Here is an 18,419-nt window from a genome sequence, read left to right on the forward strand (position 1 = left end):
CCCCAGTTTGGGCGATCAATTACATGTTACTCTAGCAACAGCTAGAACTCTGCCAGCGCAGCCCCTTCTTCTCCTGCAAGTTCAAAATGCAAAAACAGTTCCAAATTAAGCCATAACTGGTGCTGATTTCATTAAAAGCTTTATCACAAAACCACAGTAAATACTAAGAACTCTGGTTCCAGAAGAACAGCCCTAAAAGTTACAAGTATTTCCTAGTGTAACTGAATCAGAAACCTCATATTCTTTCTAGATTCCAAACATGACTTTAAAGTAATCATCAAAATACTCAAGTTTAAGAAGAGCAAAATTTCTATAGGGAAAGTGAGAAACCAAGATCATTTTAAAGTTCTCTGTGTCAATTGGATATTATATTTCCTTCTTCTTGTTATTTAAAAATATGTACAAGAAAATCTGTGAAAACCAGTTTGCCTGACTCAAAAATTTGCAGTACAAAAGTTTTTAGAATAACAATTTTGTGTAGGCTTTCAACTGCTGACGTAGTAGGCTTTCAACTGCTGACGTAAAGTCTCAAACTTCACATGAAATAACTGACTATACTACATTGATTCCACCGGAAATGATGACATTAACTTTTGCATCACACGATGAAGATTTGATACGGTTACCAAGATAACTAGAGAAAACACAAGACACACTGAAATTTCATCAGCATTCAATATCGTCTCTGAAGTTTACCCAATAATATCCAAAGCAGAGGCTAAAATAACTGAATCTCAAGACTCAAAAGCCAAATACCACACCTGTGATATGATAGACAGAATTGAAGCCAATTCCAAATCTTCCAACCTTCAAAGGGTCATCCTTCTTCCTGCTCCGCGCTATTTCCTGAATGCCGTGCCAGTCCTCCGGGGTGAACACTGCGTTGTTGTACACGTAGAGAGCGGGCCCTGGGGGTCAAGATGCACAGGCAGGGGCTGAGAAAGAAGGGAGCCTGGATACTCACTTCTGCTACACAAACTTCCTCTATGTAATAATGCTTATTTGATGAAAAGACAGAAAGAACTAAAAACAGTGACTGATCCAGTATCACCGTTTGGTTGCTCTCACAGTAAAAACAGAAATTACAAATTAATGGTAAAAATGACCAGCACAAGAAATATAGTATTGTTGACCCAAAATCCAAAAAGGAAAAATTATAGTGCTTAGATACTCAAAACACAGCGCAAACAAGAAAGTTAATCACCATGTACTACTTTGTAAAACTTGACCCTAAATAACATATTTACTTATATATTTTTATAAATGGAATTACCTATAAATGTACTGAGAAGACTAAAGGAACCATGTTAAAATAATGCTTTTCATGTGCCTATGAATTCAAGCACAGATATAGGGATGCTGGTCATAATCTATGTTACAAAAATGGCATGACTGTAAAATATCTGTAAAATAGTCAAAGTAGAGACATGAAAAAGTCAAGCCTAAGAGGTTACTACAGGAAGGTTGACCATGTGGAGATCATGGTGTGTCCCACACAGCAGGAAGGGCGTGGGTGGGCTCTGGGAGCCCCCAGCTTCTGGGAGCCCCAGCCCTTCCTTCACTTGTAGCTCCTAATTAACTACACCCTTGAAGTCCTTAGTAAAGTGAGAAACTGAGGAAATCTCTTGTTTTTCTGCATTGGATCTCTCTCATTGGACACATTCTGAGTCTTCTGTCTTCTCATTATATAAAAGAAACAAAAACAAGTTGAACTCAAGAGTTCTCATCTACAACACTAAGCGTCTGTAAAGGGGAAAAAACTGTAACCCAAGAAGATGACACCAGCCAAGACAACACTCTTGTCTGAATGTGAGGAAAACCCCTCACACAGCATGAGCACAATAGACGTGAGCTAAAGAGATCACCAGGGCTTCCCTGGTAGCTCGGAAGGTAAAGCATCTGCCTACAGTGTGAGAGACCCGGGTTCGATCCCTGGCTCAGGAAGATCCCCTGGAGAAGGAAATGGCAACCCACTTCAGTACGCTTGCCTGGAAAATCCCATGGACCAAGGAGCCTGGTAGGCTACAATCCATGGGGTCGAAAAGAGTCAGACATGAACTGAGTGACTAACACTATAGTCCATGGGGTCACAAAGACTCAGACACAACTGAGCAACTTTCACTTTCAAAGAGATCAAAATCACGTCCAGCTCCTTCTGGACGTCCAAGTTTTAAAAATCTGTATAATGTGACATCACTCACACAGTTAAATAACCATTTCACATATTTTTTAAAAACTGAAGTGAAGTCAGGGCTGGAAGCAAAAACTAGACATGAGAGAGCCGAGAAGCAAAACACTTCTAGGATCTCTTCCCATTTATAGCTCTACAGGACACTCCAACCAGCAGAATGATGCCAGACAGAGAGCATGGCGACACACGCGAGCTCCTGGGACCCTCAAGAGTAACTGGGGGTGGCCGTGTCCTCGCCAGTCCATGGACGAGCAGGCTGACATGCCGCCGGGCTCAAGCTCCACTCAGGCCCAGGGAGGAACTCGAGGGGCAGAGCTGACACTGGGTACCAGCACCCGTGGGCATGGAGCACAGGCAGCCCCAAGCAGGATCAGGACTTGGACAGAAGTCTGTCACATTTACACCGAGTGTCTTTCAACAATGCTTATACCACAGACTCTCAGGGCCAGGAAACCTACTGGTTTCATCCTCTCACTGTAAAACTGAGCTTGCCCGAGATCAGCGAAGGTGGCAGGAGTCAGGACTAGAGTGAAAACCTCTTGACATGTTACATCTCATCTCCTTATGGAATAAAAAAAAAATGCAACTTCCATATCACAAGGATAAACATATGAGCTATCATAAATGCTAAATATTTAGTATCTAAATACTTAACAATAATGTTGATTATCCTCCTAAATCATAAAACATCTTTTAAAGAATATGTGATTTACACCTCTGTAAAAAAATATGTCTACGAAAGTCTGACTTGAGTTTCCCTTTTCTCAATGACTTTCCACCACAGTCATTCACAATCATTCTGTAGACTTTAAAGCTGCTCTGCAAGTGATGAATACCCTTTTCAACACAGCACTTCACAGCGCAGGGCTTCAGGAGTCCTTGTGTTAGTTATGGTTCCTACTGTCTTTCCTTTCATTCTCCTTACTCTATCCTTTCCTTTAGTCTTTCTTCCCACCTCCCTTCAAAATACTCCAAGGGCACCTCTCACAGCAGAAAGTAAGATACAAAACCACAGCCTGTAACTTCTTTCCAAATGCAGAGGAGTGTTCTCTTTGGAAAGGGTGCCATTCTGTCTTGCTAACAATATAAAAGGCTCACAAGTTTACTGAATAGAATAAGAGGTTTACGTATTTACATTGTTTGCTCCTCTGAGTTCTAGGATTTTTATTCTTTTCTGTTCTGTAAAAATACCAACCAGCAGAGACACTTGCCCATGAAAAGCAGAGAAAACCTCTGAAGAAGTGGAGTTAAATATGCAAAGAAGTGAAGGAGAGGTGGTAATGCGACCGTGCACTGAATGCTGTACCATAAACCACGAAAAGTCACCTGTTAGTACACAGAATAAAACGTGTCCCTGACTAGCGACTGACCCTTACCCTGATATTGCGCCATGTCTTTCGACCAAAGAGTCTGTGTTCCATACTGAGTCTCGTCGTACAAGAACTTAACTTCTGTGGCCCCAGCATCTTCTGCATTCTGAATTAATTCCTAGAAATACACCAGAAAGAGTAATATTTAATAAAACAGTAATCTACTGCCCACGTTGTATTCACCTCGAATATGCAAAAAGCATTTACACATAAGTAAAGGAAACCCACTATCTGGATCACGAGCAGGTCTTTGTAGGTTTGCTTGTTTAGTCTGTTTGTTTAATGAGTGTATTCAAACTAAAAGGATATATCGTAAATACAAATACTGAACTAAAAAAATTATCCTTTTAAATACACTCACCCAAAAAGCAAACTTCTAAATCCAGGAGTCAACCAGGCATGGGTTCATGGCCCCTGAATGTGGGTTTAGTATTATTTAATTTGGTCAGCTGGTTGGTTTGCGATGCTCCTGCACAATGTTTTACATAAATTCACAAAATTACAATATGTAGTTATATAAAAATTGCCCCCAAAAAGCATTTGTAGAGCGACACTGCTTGACTCCCACACACAGGGGCCCCTTTGCCTCTGAACCCTCACACATTCATGCCAACTGCATCTCAAGCCGTCCTGTTCAGCATACGCACAGCAGGTGCAGAGGGAAACAGATACAGCCATTCAAATCTAGACAAAGCTTTAAAATGAAAACATGAACAGGACTTCCTGGTAACCTCTCTCATCTCATGGTTACCAGGATGGAGGTGCACATGCATGCAACCCTGCCCTACCTTCAGAATCTGCCCTCCTTCTGGGTACCGTCGCAAGATGTCCTTGAGGAAGTCCACAAGCGGTGGCGTCGTTTGACCAAATCGACCTAAAAGACAGAACACATTCAACATGATTGTTATTAAATCATTAATAGCCTTTACAAATGATGAATACCATTTGGTTCTTAGAGACAGTCAGTCAGTCGGTCAGTCAGTTCAGTCGCTCAGTCATGTCCGACTCTTTGCGACCCCATGAACTGCAGCACGCCAGGCCTCCCTGTCCATCACCAACTCCCGGAGTTCACTCAGACTCACATCCATTGAGTCAGTGATGCCATCCAGCCATCTCATCCTCGGTCGTCCCCTTCTCCTCCTGCCCCCAATCCCTCCCAGCATCAGAGTCTTTTCCAATGAGTCAACTCTTCACATCAGGTGGCCAAAGTACTGGAGTTTCAGCTTTAGCATCATTCCTTCCAAAGAAATCCCAGGGTTGATCTCCTTCAGAATGCACTGGTTGGATCTCCTTGCAGTCCAAGGACTCTCAAGAGTCTTCTCCAACACCACAGTTCAAAAGCATCAATTCTGTGGCGCTCAGCTTTCTTCACAGTCGAACTCTCACATCCATACATGACTACTGGAAAAACCATAGCCTTGACTAGATGGACCTTTGTTGACAAAGTAATGTCTCTGCTTTTGAATATGCTATCTAAGTTGGTCATAACTTTTCTTCCAAGGAGTAAGCGTCTTTTAATTTCATGGCTGCAGTCACCATCTGCAGTGATTTTGGAGCCCACAAAAATAAAGTCTGCCACTGTTTCCACTGTTTCCCCATCTATTTCCATGAAGTGATGGGACCAGATGCCATGATCTTCGTTTTCTAAATGTTGAGCTTTAAGCCAACATTTTCACTCTCCACTTTCACTTTCATCAAGAGGCTTTTTAGTTCCTCTTCATTTTCTGCCATAAGGGTGGTGTCATCTGTATATCTGAGGTTATTGATATTTCTCCCAGCAATCTTGATTCCAGCTTGTGCTTCTTCCAGCCCAGCGTTTCTCATGATGTACTCTTCATAGAAGGTAAATAAGCAGGGTGACAATATACAGCCTTGACGTACTCCTTTTCCTATTTGGAACCAGTCTGTTGTTCCATGTCCAGTTCTAACTGCTGCTTCCTGACCTGCATATAGGTTTCTCAAGAGGCAGGTCAGGTGGTCTGCTATTCCCATCTCTTTCAGAATTTTCCACAGTTTATTGTGATCCACACAGTCAGAGACAGTAAAGCTGTGCAATTCTGACTTCATACACGTCACTGCAGCCCTCTGGTATGAAAACCTACCTGACTACACAGCTTCAGTACAAAGCAGAGTAGACTAAATTTTATCAAATCTCAAGCTTCTTAATTAAATTACAAATTTGGGTTTTAAAAAAATATCCTAAATGTCACATAAGATTATTAACTCAAAAATAAAGAGCATGGGGTGCTGCTATTTTCCAAAGCAAATGAAATAAATGGCGCTATTTTATGGGTGCTTTGGAGGTGGTTTTTGTCACTAAGTCGTGTCTGACTCTTTGTAACCCTATTGACTGCAGCCGCCAGGCTCCTCTGTCCATGGGATTCTCCAGGCAAGAATACTGGAGTGGGTTGCCATTTCCTTCTCCAGGGGATCTTCCCAACCCAGGGACTGAACCTGTGTCTCCTGAATTGCAGGCAGATTCTTTACTGCTAAACCACCAGAGAAGTCTTTGCAGCTAAGAAAGAAGCCAGAGATGGAAGTGCCTGTCGTGCCAGCCTTAATATTCTCAAATCAACCACTGTTCTCACTGTTCTAAAATGTGGCACAGGCAGCATCCCAGTGGCTGCCTGGTTCCCATACCCTCCATCTCTCCTAAACTGGAGACTTTCAGGACAGGCCATCCAGGTCACCTTCAGACAGGGGACAGCAAAGTGTAGGGAGAATCGGGGAGGGAAAGTAATTTTCTAGATGCAAAGAAAAAAATACATGTTTATAAGCAAAAACGAAATCTGTGCTGATGACAAAACCTCAGTCTTAATTAATCTGCATCTTTCTGGTACAATGACCCACCCCGACCAAGCCCCACAGGACCCAACCCGCAGACTGCTCACCCCAGGGGAGGCTCACTCCACCCATGTGTGCTTCTCTGACCCTGACATGCCCTCATAGCATCCCAGTGGTATGTACTTTAATTTCATTTTTAAAACATTATATTTATGCAATTAAAAATGGAATTGACTCCTAGTAAAGTCAATGGTATACCTCCTCCTCTTAAGCCTTTTGATTGAAGGTTTACAAAAAGATGACAGTTCTGGGAGGTCAGATCTCCAATCTTGATCCAGTCAGATAACTGAAAAAAAGAAAATGTATGAAAAGCAATATAGTTCCTACTTCTATAAATTCAAAACTTTACCTCATTCTGTTTCACTTAAATAATGTTTGTTAAGTGTTCTAATCAGGAAATAAGTTGCTCTGGAGAAGTGAATATTTCAGAGAACAAAATTTAGTCAAAAATTTTATTTAAAAATTTAAATGGCTCTTCCTTGTGTGCATGCATCAGTCACTCAATCATGTCCGACTCTTTGCGACTCTGTGGATTGTAGCCATGGGTTTCTCTGTCCATGGGATTCTCTAGGCAAGAATACTGGAGTGGCTTGCCGTTTCCTCCTCCAGGGGATCTTTCCCACCTTTAGGGATTGAACCAGCATCTCCTGCCTCTCCTGCATTAGCAGGTGGGTTCTTCACCACAGAGCCACCTGATTTTTCCTTAAATAATTACAAATAAAGAGACACGGACACAAGCCATGGAAGAAAAGCACCAAGGCCAAGAGTCTGTTAACACTGTTCCAGTGCTTCAGTTGGATGATGGGTTCATGGCTGTTCATTCTATTAATAATTAATTGATGACTAAAAGAGAGCTATGCACAAGCCAAGGATTAGTAGTCCAACTCAGTTAGCTAAGGTACCTTTAAAGAAGAATGGCAGGAAGGGAAGCAGAAGTCTGTAACATAGGACCATGTCTCCAGGTTTTAAGGAGGACTTGAAAGGAAAAACACACGCTGTAGAACCCCGTTAGTGACAACAGACGTGACTGGCTGTGTGACTCCGACACTGGATGCTTCTGGCAGATTGTAATCAGTGGCCTATCTCAGGCAGTGATTCTCCCAAAGAGAAGTCAAGCAGCAGAGAGAACCCAGCAGTGTACCTGTGTTCCCTCCTGAGCCCGCCAAGATCTGGGGGTTCTGCTTGGGCCTCTCTCTTGAGACCTTAAGTCAGTCAACCAAGCAAAGCTGGTCATATCCATCTCCAGAGGCAATGAAACCTTAAAAGTTGCCAATTTCAGTCTTTGTATTTTGTTTTTAGAACAGAATGATTACAAAATAACTTGAATATTTGGGTCTCTGTTCAGGTCAGCCCTGCTGCTGCTGCTGCTACGTCAATTCAGTCATGTCCGACTCTGTGTGACCCCATAGACAGCAGCCCACCAGGCTCCCCCGTACCTGGGATTCTCCAGGCCAGAACACTGGAGTGGGTTGCCATTTCCTTCTCCAGCGCATGAAAGTGAAAAGTGAAAGGGAAGTTGCTCAGTCATGTCCAACTCTTCCTCCTCGTGTCCTACCAGGCTCCTCCTGGGAGCCTGGGATTTTCCAAGCAAAAGTACTGGAGTGGGGTGCCATTGCCTTCTCCATCAGGTCAGCCCTAGTCTTCTTTAAAAACCTCAGCAATACTCATTTTCATTTTCCATGAAACAATAATTGTGAAGCAAATACTATAATATTAATTGCATCTAGAGCTCCCAATACTTTTTCCTTTGTTCAGTTGTCAAGAGCACAAGGAGTCTCTCAAGATTCAAGGGTTGATAGGCATGTTTCTGATGAGCTAAATGAAAGGTAACAATACTTCCCACATCCTGGTTTGAGGTTCAAGCAGATTTGGCTGGAGAAGAAAGAGTCAGGAAGACACATAGCTCTGGTGAGCAGTTTCCCTCTCTTCACAGGACAGGAGGTGGAGGGAACAACAACACACAGACCCCTCTTCCAGACCAGGAGAAGCAAGAGAGACAAGGAGGAGGAGGATGGCAGGGGAACTGGAAAGACTGAGGACCAAGTACTATAAGTACCCACTCCTAAGTACATAACCTACCAAAACCAGTTTCTTGCACACCATGAAATATTTAGAATTCTCACCAATAATTCAAATCTAAAAAGTTCTGAGCAGCACTGGATAAAGAGGAAAAGAAATCCACCTCTATGAAAGGTTAGCTTATGTAAAAGAGACCCTTCTTGACAGCACATGTTGGCATCACTAAGGTCACCAGTTCAGTAGAAGTCACAGCCCATATGCTGCATCAGGAGAGAATTATACCCTCTGATTGTTTTCTGGGAGACCTCTAAACTTGAGTTCAAAGATCACCTTTACTAGTTTAAGTTCCTCTTTGTTTTAAAGAACTTTACATTTAACTTTCATTTATTCCCAATTGACAGCCTGACCAGTTCTTTCTGGTGTGGACTTTGGAATCAGATACACATGGGTATGAATCCTGATTGGATCCTTCATCTCTCTGAATCTTAGTTTTACTCTTTTGCAGGATGGACCAGTCACAACTCTCTCATGAGGCTGGCTGTCCTGCATAGTAAACGAGATGACATGGGCAAAGTCACCAGCAGAACAGTGTGTGGAACACAGTCGACTGCCCAGCAAACATTAATCATGTCCCCAGTGAGCTTACCAAGATGCAGAAGGAGAGAGGCCCTGATGAAGTGGTTCCCAAACTCATGGCCCCAGCCCTGAACTCTAGCCCTTAAGCTTCAGGACCAGATCCACAGCTATCTGTGGACCACCATGCCCTAGACCGTTAACACAGCAGAGACCTTAGAACTGGTTCGGTTCAGTTCAGTTCAGTCATTCAGTCATGTCCAACTCTTTGTGATCCCATGGACTGCAGCATGCCAGGCCTCACTGCCCATCACCAACTCCCAGAGTTCACTCAGGCTCACGTCCATTGAGTCAGTGATACCATCCAACCACCTCATCCTGTCGTCCTCTTCTCCTCCTGACTTCAATCTTACCCAGCATCAGAGTCTTTCCCAATGAGTCAGTTCTTCACATCAAGTGGCCAAAGTATTGGAGTTTCAGCTTCAGCATCAGTTCTTCCAATGAATATTCAGGACTAATCTCCTTTAGGATGGACTGGTTGGATCTCCTTGCAGTCCAAGGGGCTCTCAAGAGTCTTCTCCAACACCACAGTCGAAAAGCATCAATTCTTCGGCACTCAGCTTTCTTTATAGTCCAAATCTCACATCCATACATGACTACTGAAAAAACCATAGCCTTGACTAGACAGACCTTTGTTGGCAAAGTAATGTCTCTGCTTTTGAATATGCAGTCTAGGTTAGTTATAACTTTTCTTCCAAGGAGCAAGCATCTTTTAATTTCATGGCTGCAGTCACCATCTGCAGTGATTTTGGAGCCCCCAAGATAAAGTCTGTCACTGCTCCCACTGTTTCCTCATCTATTTGCCATGAAGTGATGGGACCAGATGCCATGATCTTAGTTTTCTGAATGTTGTTTTAAGCCAACTTTTTCACTCTCCTCTTTCACTTTCATCAAGAGGCTCTTTAGTTCTTCTTCACTTTCTGCCATAAGGGTGGTGTCATCTGCATATCTGAGGTTATTGATATTTCTCCAGAAATCTTAATTCCAGCTTGTGCTTCTTCCAGCTCAGCATTTCTCATGATGTGCTCTGTATATAAGTTAAATAAGCAGGGTGACAATATACTGCCTTGACGTACACCTTTCCCTATTTGGAACCAGTCTGTTGCTCTATGTCCAATTCTAACTGTTGCTTCTTGACATGCATACAGATTTCTCAAGAGGCAGGTCAGATGGTCTGGTATTCCCACTTCTTTAAGAATTTTCCAGAGTTTGTTGTGGTCCACACAGTCAAAGGCTTTGGCATAGTCAATAAAGCAGAAGTAGACGTTTTTCTGGAACTCTTTTGGTTTTTTGATGATCCAACAGATGTTGGCAATTTGATCTCTGGTTCCTCTGCCTCTTCTAAATCCAGTTTGAACATCTGGAAGTTCACAGTTCACGTACTGATGAAGCCTGGTTTGGAGGATTTTGAGCATTACTTTGCTAGCATGTGAGATGAGTGTAATTGTGCAGTAGTTTGAGCATTTTTTCGCATTGCCTTTCTTTGGGACAGGAATGAAAACTAACTTTTTCCAGTTCTACGGCCACTGCTGAGTTTTCCAAATTTGCTGGCATATTGAGTGCAGCACGTTCACAGCATCATTCTTTTAGGATTTGAAACAGCTCAACCGGAATTCCATCACCTCCACTAGCTTTGTTCGTAGTGATGCTTCCTAAGGCCCACTTGACTTCATGTCACAGGATGTCTGGCTCTAGGTTAGTGATTATACCATCATGATTATCTGGGTCATGAAGATCTTTTTTGCATAGTTCTTCTGTGTATTCTTGCCACCTCTTCTTAATATCTTCTACTTCTGAAGGGCAGAGAAGCCCCAGCAAGATGGTAGGCGCTGGAGCGGGGGCTGCACAGCACTCGAGCAACTGTGAGGAGATACACTACGTCCAAGAACAAAGGAGAAGCCCCAGCAAAGTGGTAGGAGAGGAGAAACAGTGTTTAGAATCAAACCCTATACCTGCCAGATGCTCAGAGGGCTCAAACAAACCTTGTGCACACCAGGACCCAGAGACCCACAGAGACTGAGACAGAACTGTGTTTGAGCATCTCCTGTGGAGGCACGGCGGATAAGGCAATGGCACCCCACTCCAGTGCTCTTGCCTGGAAAATCCTATGGATGGAGGAGCCTGGTAGGCTGCAGTCCATGGGGTCTCTAAGAGTCAGACATGACTGAGCGACTTCACTTTCACTTTTCACTTTCATGCACTGGAGAAGGAAATGGCAACCCACTCCAGTGTTCTTGCCTGGAGAATCCCAGGGAAAGCAGAGCCTAGTGGGCTACCATCTATGGGGTCACACAGAGTTGGACACAACTGAAGCAACTTAGCAGCAGCAGCAGCAGTAGTGGAGGTACAGGTCAGCAGTGGACTGCCACAGGGACAAGGGCTCTGGGTGCAGCAGACCTGGGTATGGCATAAGCCCTCTTGGAGGAGGTCTCCATTAACCCCACCATAGAGCTATCAGAACTTATACAGGACTGGGAAACAAACTCTTGGTGGGCACAAACAGAACCTTATGTGTACCAGGACCCAGGAGAAAGGAGCAGTGATCCCACAAGAGACTGACCCAGACTTGCCCATGAGCATCCAGGAGTCTCTGGAGGAGGCGTGGGTCGGCGATGGCCTGCTACAGGGCTGGGGGCACTGAGTATAGCAGTGCATGCAGGGACCTTCTGAAGGAGATCACTATTATCCTTCGGACTTCCCAGGTGGCTTAGACGGTAAAGTGTCTGTCTACAGTGTGGGAGACCTGGGTTCGATCCCTGGGTCAGGAAGATCCCCTGGAGAAGGAAATGGCAATCCACTCCAGTACTATTGCCTGGAAAACCCCATGGACAGAGGAGCCTGGTAGGCTACAGTCCATGGGGTCGCAAAGAGTCGGACACGACTGAGCGACTTCATCATATCACCCATTATCCTTCATTACCTGCACCATAGTCTGGCCTCAGGTCAAACAACAGGGATGGAACACAGCCCCGCCCATCAACAGAAAATTGGATGAAAGATTGACTGAGCATGGCCCCGCCCATCAGAACAAGACCCCAGTTTCCCCCTCAGTCAGTCTCTCCTATCAGGAAGCTTCCATAAGCCTCTTAACCTTCTCCATCAGAGGACAGACTGAAAACCACAATCACAGGAAACTAACCAATATGATCACATGGGCCACAGCCTTATCTAACTCAATGAAACTATGAGCCATGCTGTGTAGGGCCACCCAAGACAGATGGGTCATGGCAGAGAGTTCCGACAAAACATGGTCCAGTGGAGAAGGGAATGGCAAACCACTTCAGTATTCTTGCCTTGAGAACCCCGTGAACAGTACAACTGGTTAGAATTTATTTTATTCCACTGCTACCAGAATAAGAAAACAGAGTCTACCGTGTTACTTAATTTGGCCCCTGTTACCCACTGGTAATACAGAAACAGGATCTAGGTCACCCCCCTTTCCATGTTCTGTCCTAACTGCTTAAGTCCTGCACAAGCTCAAACACACATAAAACCTGGGTCACCCTCACCCCTGACCTGCTCATCTCTGCCACCTGAGCATTACCCTCCCGTCCTGTTCAAGGCTTGTGAACATCCTTGGCAAGGCCTTCCCCTTTATTCTACATCCAATACTCACCCACCACTTCTCCCACTGTTTGCACAAATATACACGGCCATTTGGTACCACACAACCCTGTCTTTCACAAAGGCCCCCATGTATCCTTTCCTTTGGGTTTCAACTCTACAGCACAGGTCTGGAAGCTTACCACGTACACATGAGCACAAGGTTCCTACCCAGACTCTCCACACCCACCCATTCAATCCAACTGCTCTGCACACCATACCCACGCCCACCACCCCACACGAGTGCTCTGCAGAGATGCATCCAGAAACCCTACCAATGGCAAGACCGAGCCACAACTGACTCTTTGGGTATGACCATACCTAGGGGATAAGATGACAAACCAAATCCAGAGGAGCAACCAAAGAGGTAGGTATAGGACCAGGAGAGGATGTGCAGGAAGGTCAAGAGATGGAGGCAGACGCAGAGAGAGAGGTAAGGCCGAGGAGCTTTTCTCCTCTGTCCTGTCCAGAGCCCTGATCCAGTCACTGACCACCACCAAAAACCTGGGGACCAAGCAGTAGGAGGACTGATCCCTGGAGGAACATAAGAACAGGCTACCCTGAAACCTGTTTAAGCAGGCAAGAGACGGAAGGGTGCACCAGGCACCCTGAAGGCCAGAACTACACTGCGAGATTAAAAATCACAGGCACCAAGCATGTCACCGATGTCTGTACTGGTATTAAAAGTAAAGAAATCTAGTACTTGAAATGCCATCCTGGGTACTCAAGCAGTCCTGTGTATCTGGTTCAACTCTTAAAAAGTGAAGATGTTTACGAGGATAAAATAAGAAGTTAATTTTTAGTAAAATGTCTCCATTTAACACCTCCTTTAAGAAAACTGCAGTACTTCCACCAGTCTTAAAGGTTATATATAACATGAAATACTCCTGTTTTCCAAAGTTCTGATTAAGTCATTCATTTGCATCTCATAAGTTTTCATATAAATTTACTCTTCAAAATAATGGCTTACATGTTAGAGTATGCCTGAAGACCTTCTCAGCCCTAAATTTTTGTGCTTCAAAAATGGGGGGGGAACTTCTAAAACATAAAAAGCTAAGGTACTGACCAAGATTCCAGTCAAATGCATAACAAAATCAGAAAAATATGAGTAATGATGAAGTCACTTCAGTGGTGATGGCTCCGAATAAGCAAACTAAAAAAAAAAAAAAAAAAAAAAAAAAAAACCTCTTGCTATACCGCACATCAGAAAAGTATCTTAATTTCAGGAAGTGAAGATTCAGACAAAAAGGGAGAAAGGGATACAGTGCTGAAAAGGCAAATCGACAAAAACCTGAGCAGTGACAGGCGCACACAGCCACCTCATCTTATCCTTATTTTCAGAGAAGGATGACTTCCAGGAGGGCAGGAGCCTGGGGCCCCTGTCCCCGGCTTCTCGCTCCCAGACCCCGGTTCTCCAGTCCTCCACCTCCGCCCCTGATCCCCGCCCCCAAGCTCCGTCGTCCCAGGGCCCCGTCCTGGCCCCCCACCCATCCCCGATCCTTGTTCCCAGGCGCCCCGTCCCGGGTCCCCTCTATCCACGACCCCCGTTCCCAGATCCCCCAACTTCTATCCCCCATTCCCGGTCCCCCCCACCCAGGATCCCCGTCCCCAGGCACCCCATCCCTGGCTCCCCCATCCCAGGCCCCCTCATCCCCTGTTGCCCCCAATCTCCGACCCCCGTCCCCAAGGCCCCTGTCCGGTCCCCGGCCCCACCCCAGGGCCCGTCCCCGCCCTACCTGCCGGCCGCCGAGCCACAGCCTCTGCTCCGACGCGGGGAAGCCGGTCTCGGCCGCAAGGCGCCGCTTCACGTCGCGCACCGTCCAGGACGCGGGCACCGCTACGGTCCTGCAGCCCGCGCAGCCGGGCAGCACAGTCACCCGGAGCCACCTGCGCGAAGGAAAGGCCTCAGCGGGAGCCACGAGGGGTCGCGGCCCCCGCCGACGCGCGCTCACCTGTCGCCCATGGCGCGTCCTCACGGCCGTGGCCACCGCGCCCTCGCCATGCTCCCCGCCGCCCGCGCCGCCCGGCCCGGCCCCGCCCGCCGACCGGAGCCGCGGGAGGAAGCCGCGGCCGGGGAGGGGCCCCGGAGGCGCCGCCCGCGGGTACGCGCCCGCCAGGACCGTTAGCTAAGGAGACGCCCGGCCTGCGCGTCAGGACTTGGAGGGCTGGCCCCGCCCCGCCCCGCCCCAAGCTCCGCCCGGCCCTCCAGGTCCCGCCCCTTCCTCACCTTTTCTTGAGAAAGCCCTGGGCCCACCAGGCCTCACCCGCCCGTCAGGACTCGCCCCGCCCACCCGGCCTGTCCCGTTACTTCAGACGCCGCTGGCCCCGCCCCTCCCGGATTTGTAGGTGAATTGCTGCTGGCCCCGCCCTCCACAAGCCCCGCCCCCGCCCCGCCCTCCCCGCGTCTCACGCGAGGACAACCCCCACACGGATTAGAGAAGACTTGTGTTTTCCGTGACCGAGTTCCAAAGAGCCGGTGCGTGCAGAACTTGCCCTTTCCAGGGCCTCTGTCTCCTTCAACCCTAGGAACTTGTGTGTCTGGAGGCATCTCCAGATGAGATCGGCGGGGGCCTCTCGGGCACCAGCGGGGAAAGAGGCAGCCGCAGAACCGTGCCTCCACGCTTTCGTTTCCTGTTTGCTTTTAAGGCACAAAAGGACGATCTATCGATTCAGTTTCCTGCTGGACTGCCAGCCAGAAAGCGATAGATGAGAAGGCACGCGGACTTAACTCGGCAGTATTGTCTTCTGTTGTTGTGGCCTGTTACCCATCGCACCTGCAAGCTCCTTGAAATCAGAAGCACACTCTCAGAGTCGATGGACTCACCCCAGAGTGACCAACGTGGCCTTGCCATTTGAAAGTGTATGTGGCTTGATGACCCTTCAGAACATGTCCTTTCTTCGAGCTAACTTCTCCTAGGTGTGGATGAGACACGTTGCAAAAAAAAAAAAAAAAGGCAACATCTACTAAGGCAGCTCAAAGACTCTGTCGTGAACAGGTAAACTTGTGTGCTTCTTGTTTAAATACCTTGGTAGAATTAAATTTTTGTGTTGACCCCAAAGATGGCATTAATTACTGGTTTTCAATTATACTTCTCACACACACACAAGAAATATTATTCAGAACTCATTATCAGTAATAAAGATACAAAACACCCCTACAGCTGTTCCATCCCTTCCTTCCAACCATATTTAAAAGTGAAGTTCCTGTAAATCATTCAGGTCTTTCTCTGCTTGGAAAGTAAGTTTGTTCAATCAATCAGAGGCAGACAGGCTAATGTAATATAAAGATCAGGTCAGAAAACTCTAACAGACAAATATTCACTTCTTCAATCAGACAAGATGGTACAAGCAAGTGTATCAGACAGAGTGAGACTAGTATCATATGCTATAGCTTATATGCAGAATCCTGATACAAATGGAACTTATTTATGAAACAGAAATAGGTCTTAGAGAAGTAACTTATGATTACCAGAGGAGAATGGTAAAGGGGAAGGATAGATTGGAGTTTGGGATGGATATGTACACACTGCTATATTTAAAATAGATAACCAAAAAGGACCTACTGTATAGCATGGGGAACTCTGTGCAATACTCTGCAATAACCTAAATGAGAATTTTTTAAAGAATAGATACATATATATATAACTGATTCACTTTTCTGTACACCTGAACCTAACCCAACATTGTTAATAGACTATTTGTGCTTAGTTGCTCAGTCGTGTCCAACTCTTTGCAACCCCATGGACTGTACCCCACCAGGCTCCTCTATCCATGGGATTTTCCAGGCAAGAATACTGGAGTGGGTTGCCATTTCCTTCTCCAGGGCATCTTCCCAACCCAGGAATCAAACTGGGGTCTCCTGCATTGCAGGCAGATTCTTTACCAGCTGAGCTACCAGGGAATACTGCAATATAAAATAAAATAAATTTCTTTAAAACAGTATCAACAAGTAGAACGTGAGCTCTCACTCCTCCACTAAAGTGTCACAGCAGGCACAACCCCAGGACAAATCCTTCACACCTCAATCCTTTGATAACCCCCTGGTCCCTGATTTTCTTAAGCATCTCCTAAGGAGCCAGGCAAACAGGATGTGGTGACAGAAGAATATAGATGCACAGTGAAGACTTGAGAGACAGAGAAATGACCTGAAGGGAGAGAGTTTCATAAGAATCAAAGCAGATTTGGCTGGGGAAGGACGCTGATCACAAAAAGCTGTGAATATCTGGGGTTCACAGTATGCTTGAAATACACGTTAAAGGATTAGTCAGCATGCGGAATGCACATCTGGAACTCAGCAAGGTGCCAAAGCTAAGGATATAGAGTAGGGAATCATTCATTGAATCAGTGAGTATTTATTCAACCTCTCCTGTGTACTAGATCAAAGTGTTAGTCACTCAGTCGTGTCCGACTCTTTGCGACCCCCTGGATTTTAGCCCTCCAGGCTCCTCTGTCTATGGGATTCTCCAGGCAAGAATACTGGGATGAGTTGCCATTTCCTACTCCAGGCCATTCTCCTCACCCAGGGATCAAACCCATATCTCTTGCTTCTCCTGCATTGGAAGGAGGGTTCTTTACTACTAGGGCCACCTGGGAAGCCCAGGTGTCTATTTAGAAACAGACATTTCTAAATGGCAGGAATACAGCAATGAATGAAACAGAGTCCCTATCTCATGCTGATGTTTTGAGGAAGGAAAACAACAATAACCAAGTGTACAAATGATATAAATTCACATCACGAGGTCAGCCTGTTCTTTTTAAGTGAGGGGAGGGCATCGGGGCAGGACAGGACAGGACAGGAGAGGCACTAGGGTGATTGGAGAACTCCTACCTAAGAAGGCCCAGTAAGCAGATGCCTGGGTAAAGCACTGGGAGATGACCTTATGCAGAAAGAACCTACAAAGAGGGACAGAGAACCAGGGCAGCTCGCATTCCCTCCCCTGTCCCCTGCATTCAGTGTAGTCCGATTCTTTTCCCTCTCCCAGTTCTCTCTCTGATCCATGTCCCACCCAACACGGACACAGGTTTGGAATTCCTGTGTCCTTTTACTGATGGTTTCATGGGGCCTGGAAGAGGTCGTCACACACAATAGGTGCTCGGTAAATACAGAGGAAGGAAGGAAGGACCGAGAGAGGGAGGGAGAAGAGAAGGAATGAGTAAATATCTGGAACATACAAAGAAGTGCAAACTCAAACATTATTCATGATTCGAATGCCCACCCAAATGCTAATGCTTTTATACACTGCCATAAATGGAAGGTTTTTCAATATGACAGTAATTACACCATGGACAAATAGTATTTTTCAGTACTCTTATCATGGTGTAAACCTCATTTCTAATAATTTCCTGACTTTCCATTGCGAAGAACTATCTTAGGGTACTTAACCCAATGAATACTTACATGGGTATTTTAATTTTTCAAAAGTGTACGAACTTCAATGAATATCTATCTGTTCATGAAACATCACCATTATGTATGATAAGAAGGAAATTTGAAAAATATATTCTAGGAAATGTTAGAGAAGTGTGAAGTTCCCTCAGTCGTGTCTGACTCTTTGTGACCCCGTGGGCTGCACAGTCCATGGAATTCTCCAGGCCAGAATACTGGAGTGGGTAGCCTTTCCCTTCTCCAGGGCATCTTCTGGACCCAGGAATCGTACTGGGGTCTCCCACATTATGGGGCGGATTCTTTACCAGCTGAGCCACCAGAGAAGACTTAGGAAATGTTAAGCTGAGCCTTAATGCTTTTATCAAATGCAGAA

The 18,419-nt window shown here is 45.7% G+C and overlaps 1 protein-coding gene across 2 annotated transcripts in view; it reads right to left on the minus strand.

The window, feature by feature from the left end:
- Positions 1–18,419, minus strand: part of SACS (sacsin molecular chaperone) — an 81,390-nt gene that overhangs the window by 26,857 nt on the left and 36,114 nt on the right. For both annotated transcript variants that reach the window (XM_018056556.1, XM_018056555.1), the window contains exons 3-7: positions 14,397–14,547; positions 6,604–6,691; positions 4,350–4,435; positions 3,568–3,679; positions 762–908 (exon numbers count right to left, since the gene is read on the minus strand). In XM_018056556.1, the coding sequence (XP_017912045.1) occupies positions 762–908; positions 3,568–3,679; positions 4,350–4,435; positions 6,604–6,691; positions 14,397–14,547 (584 nt within the window). The remainder of the gene's footprint in view (positions 1–761; positions 909–3,567; positions 3,680–4,349; positions 4,436–6,603; positions 6,692–14,396; positions 14,548–18,419) is intronic.

This window comes from Capra hircus, chromosome 12, assembly GCF_001704415.2.
Source record: "Capra hircus breed San Clemente chromosome 12, ASM170441v1, whole genome shotgun sequence".
Lineage (NCBI taxonomy): Eukaryota > Metazoa > Chordata > Mammalia > Artiodactyla > Bovidae > Capra > Capra hircus.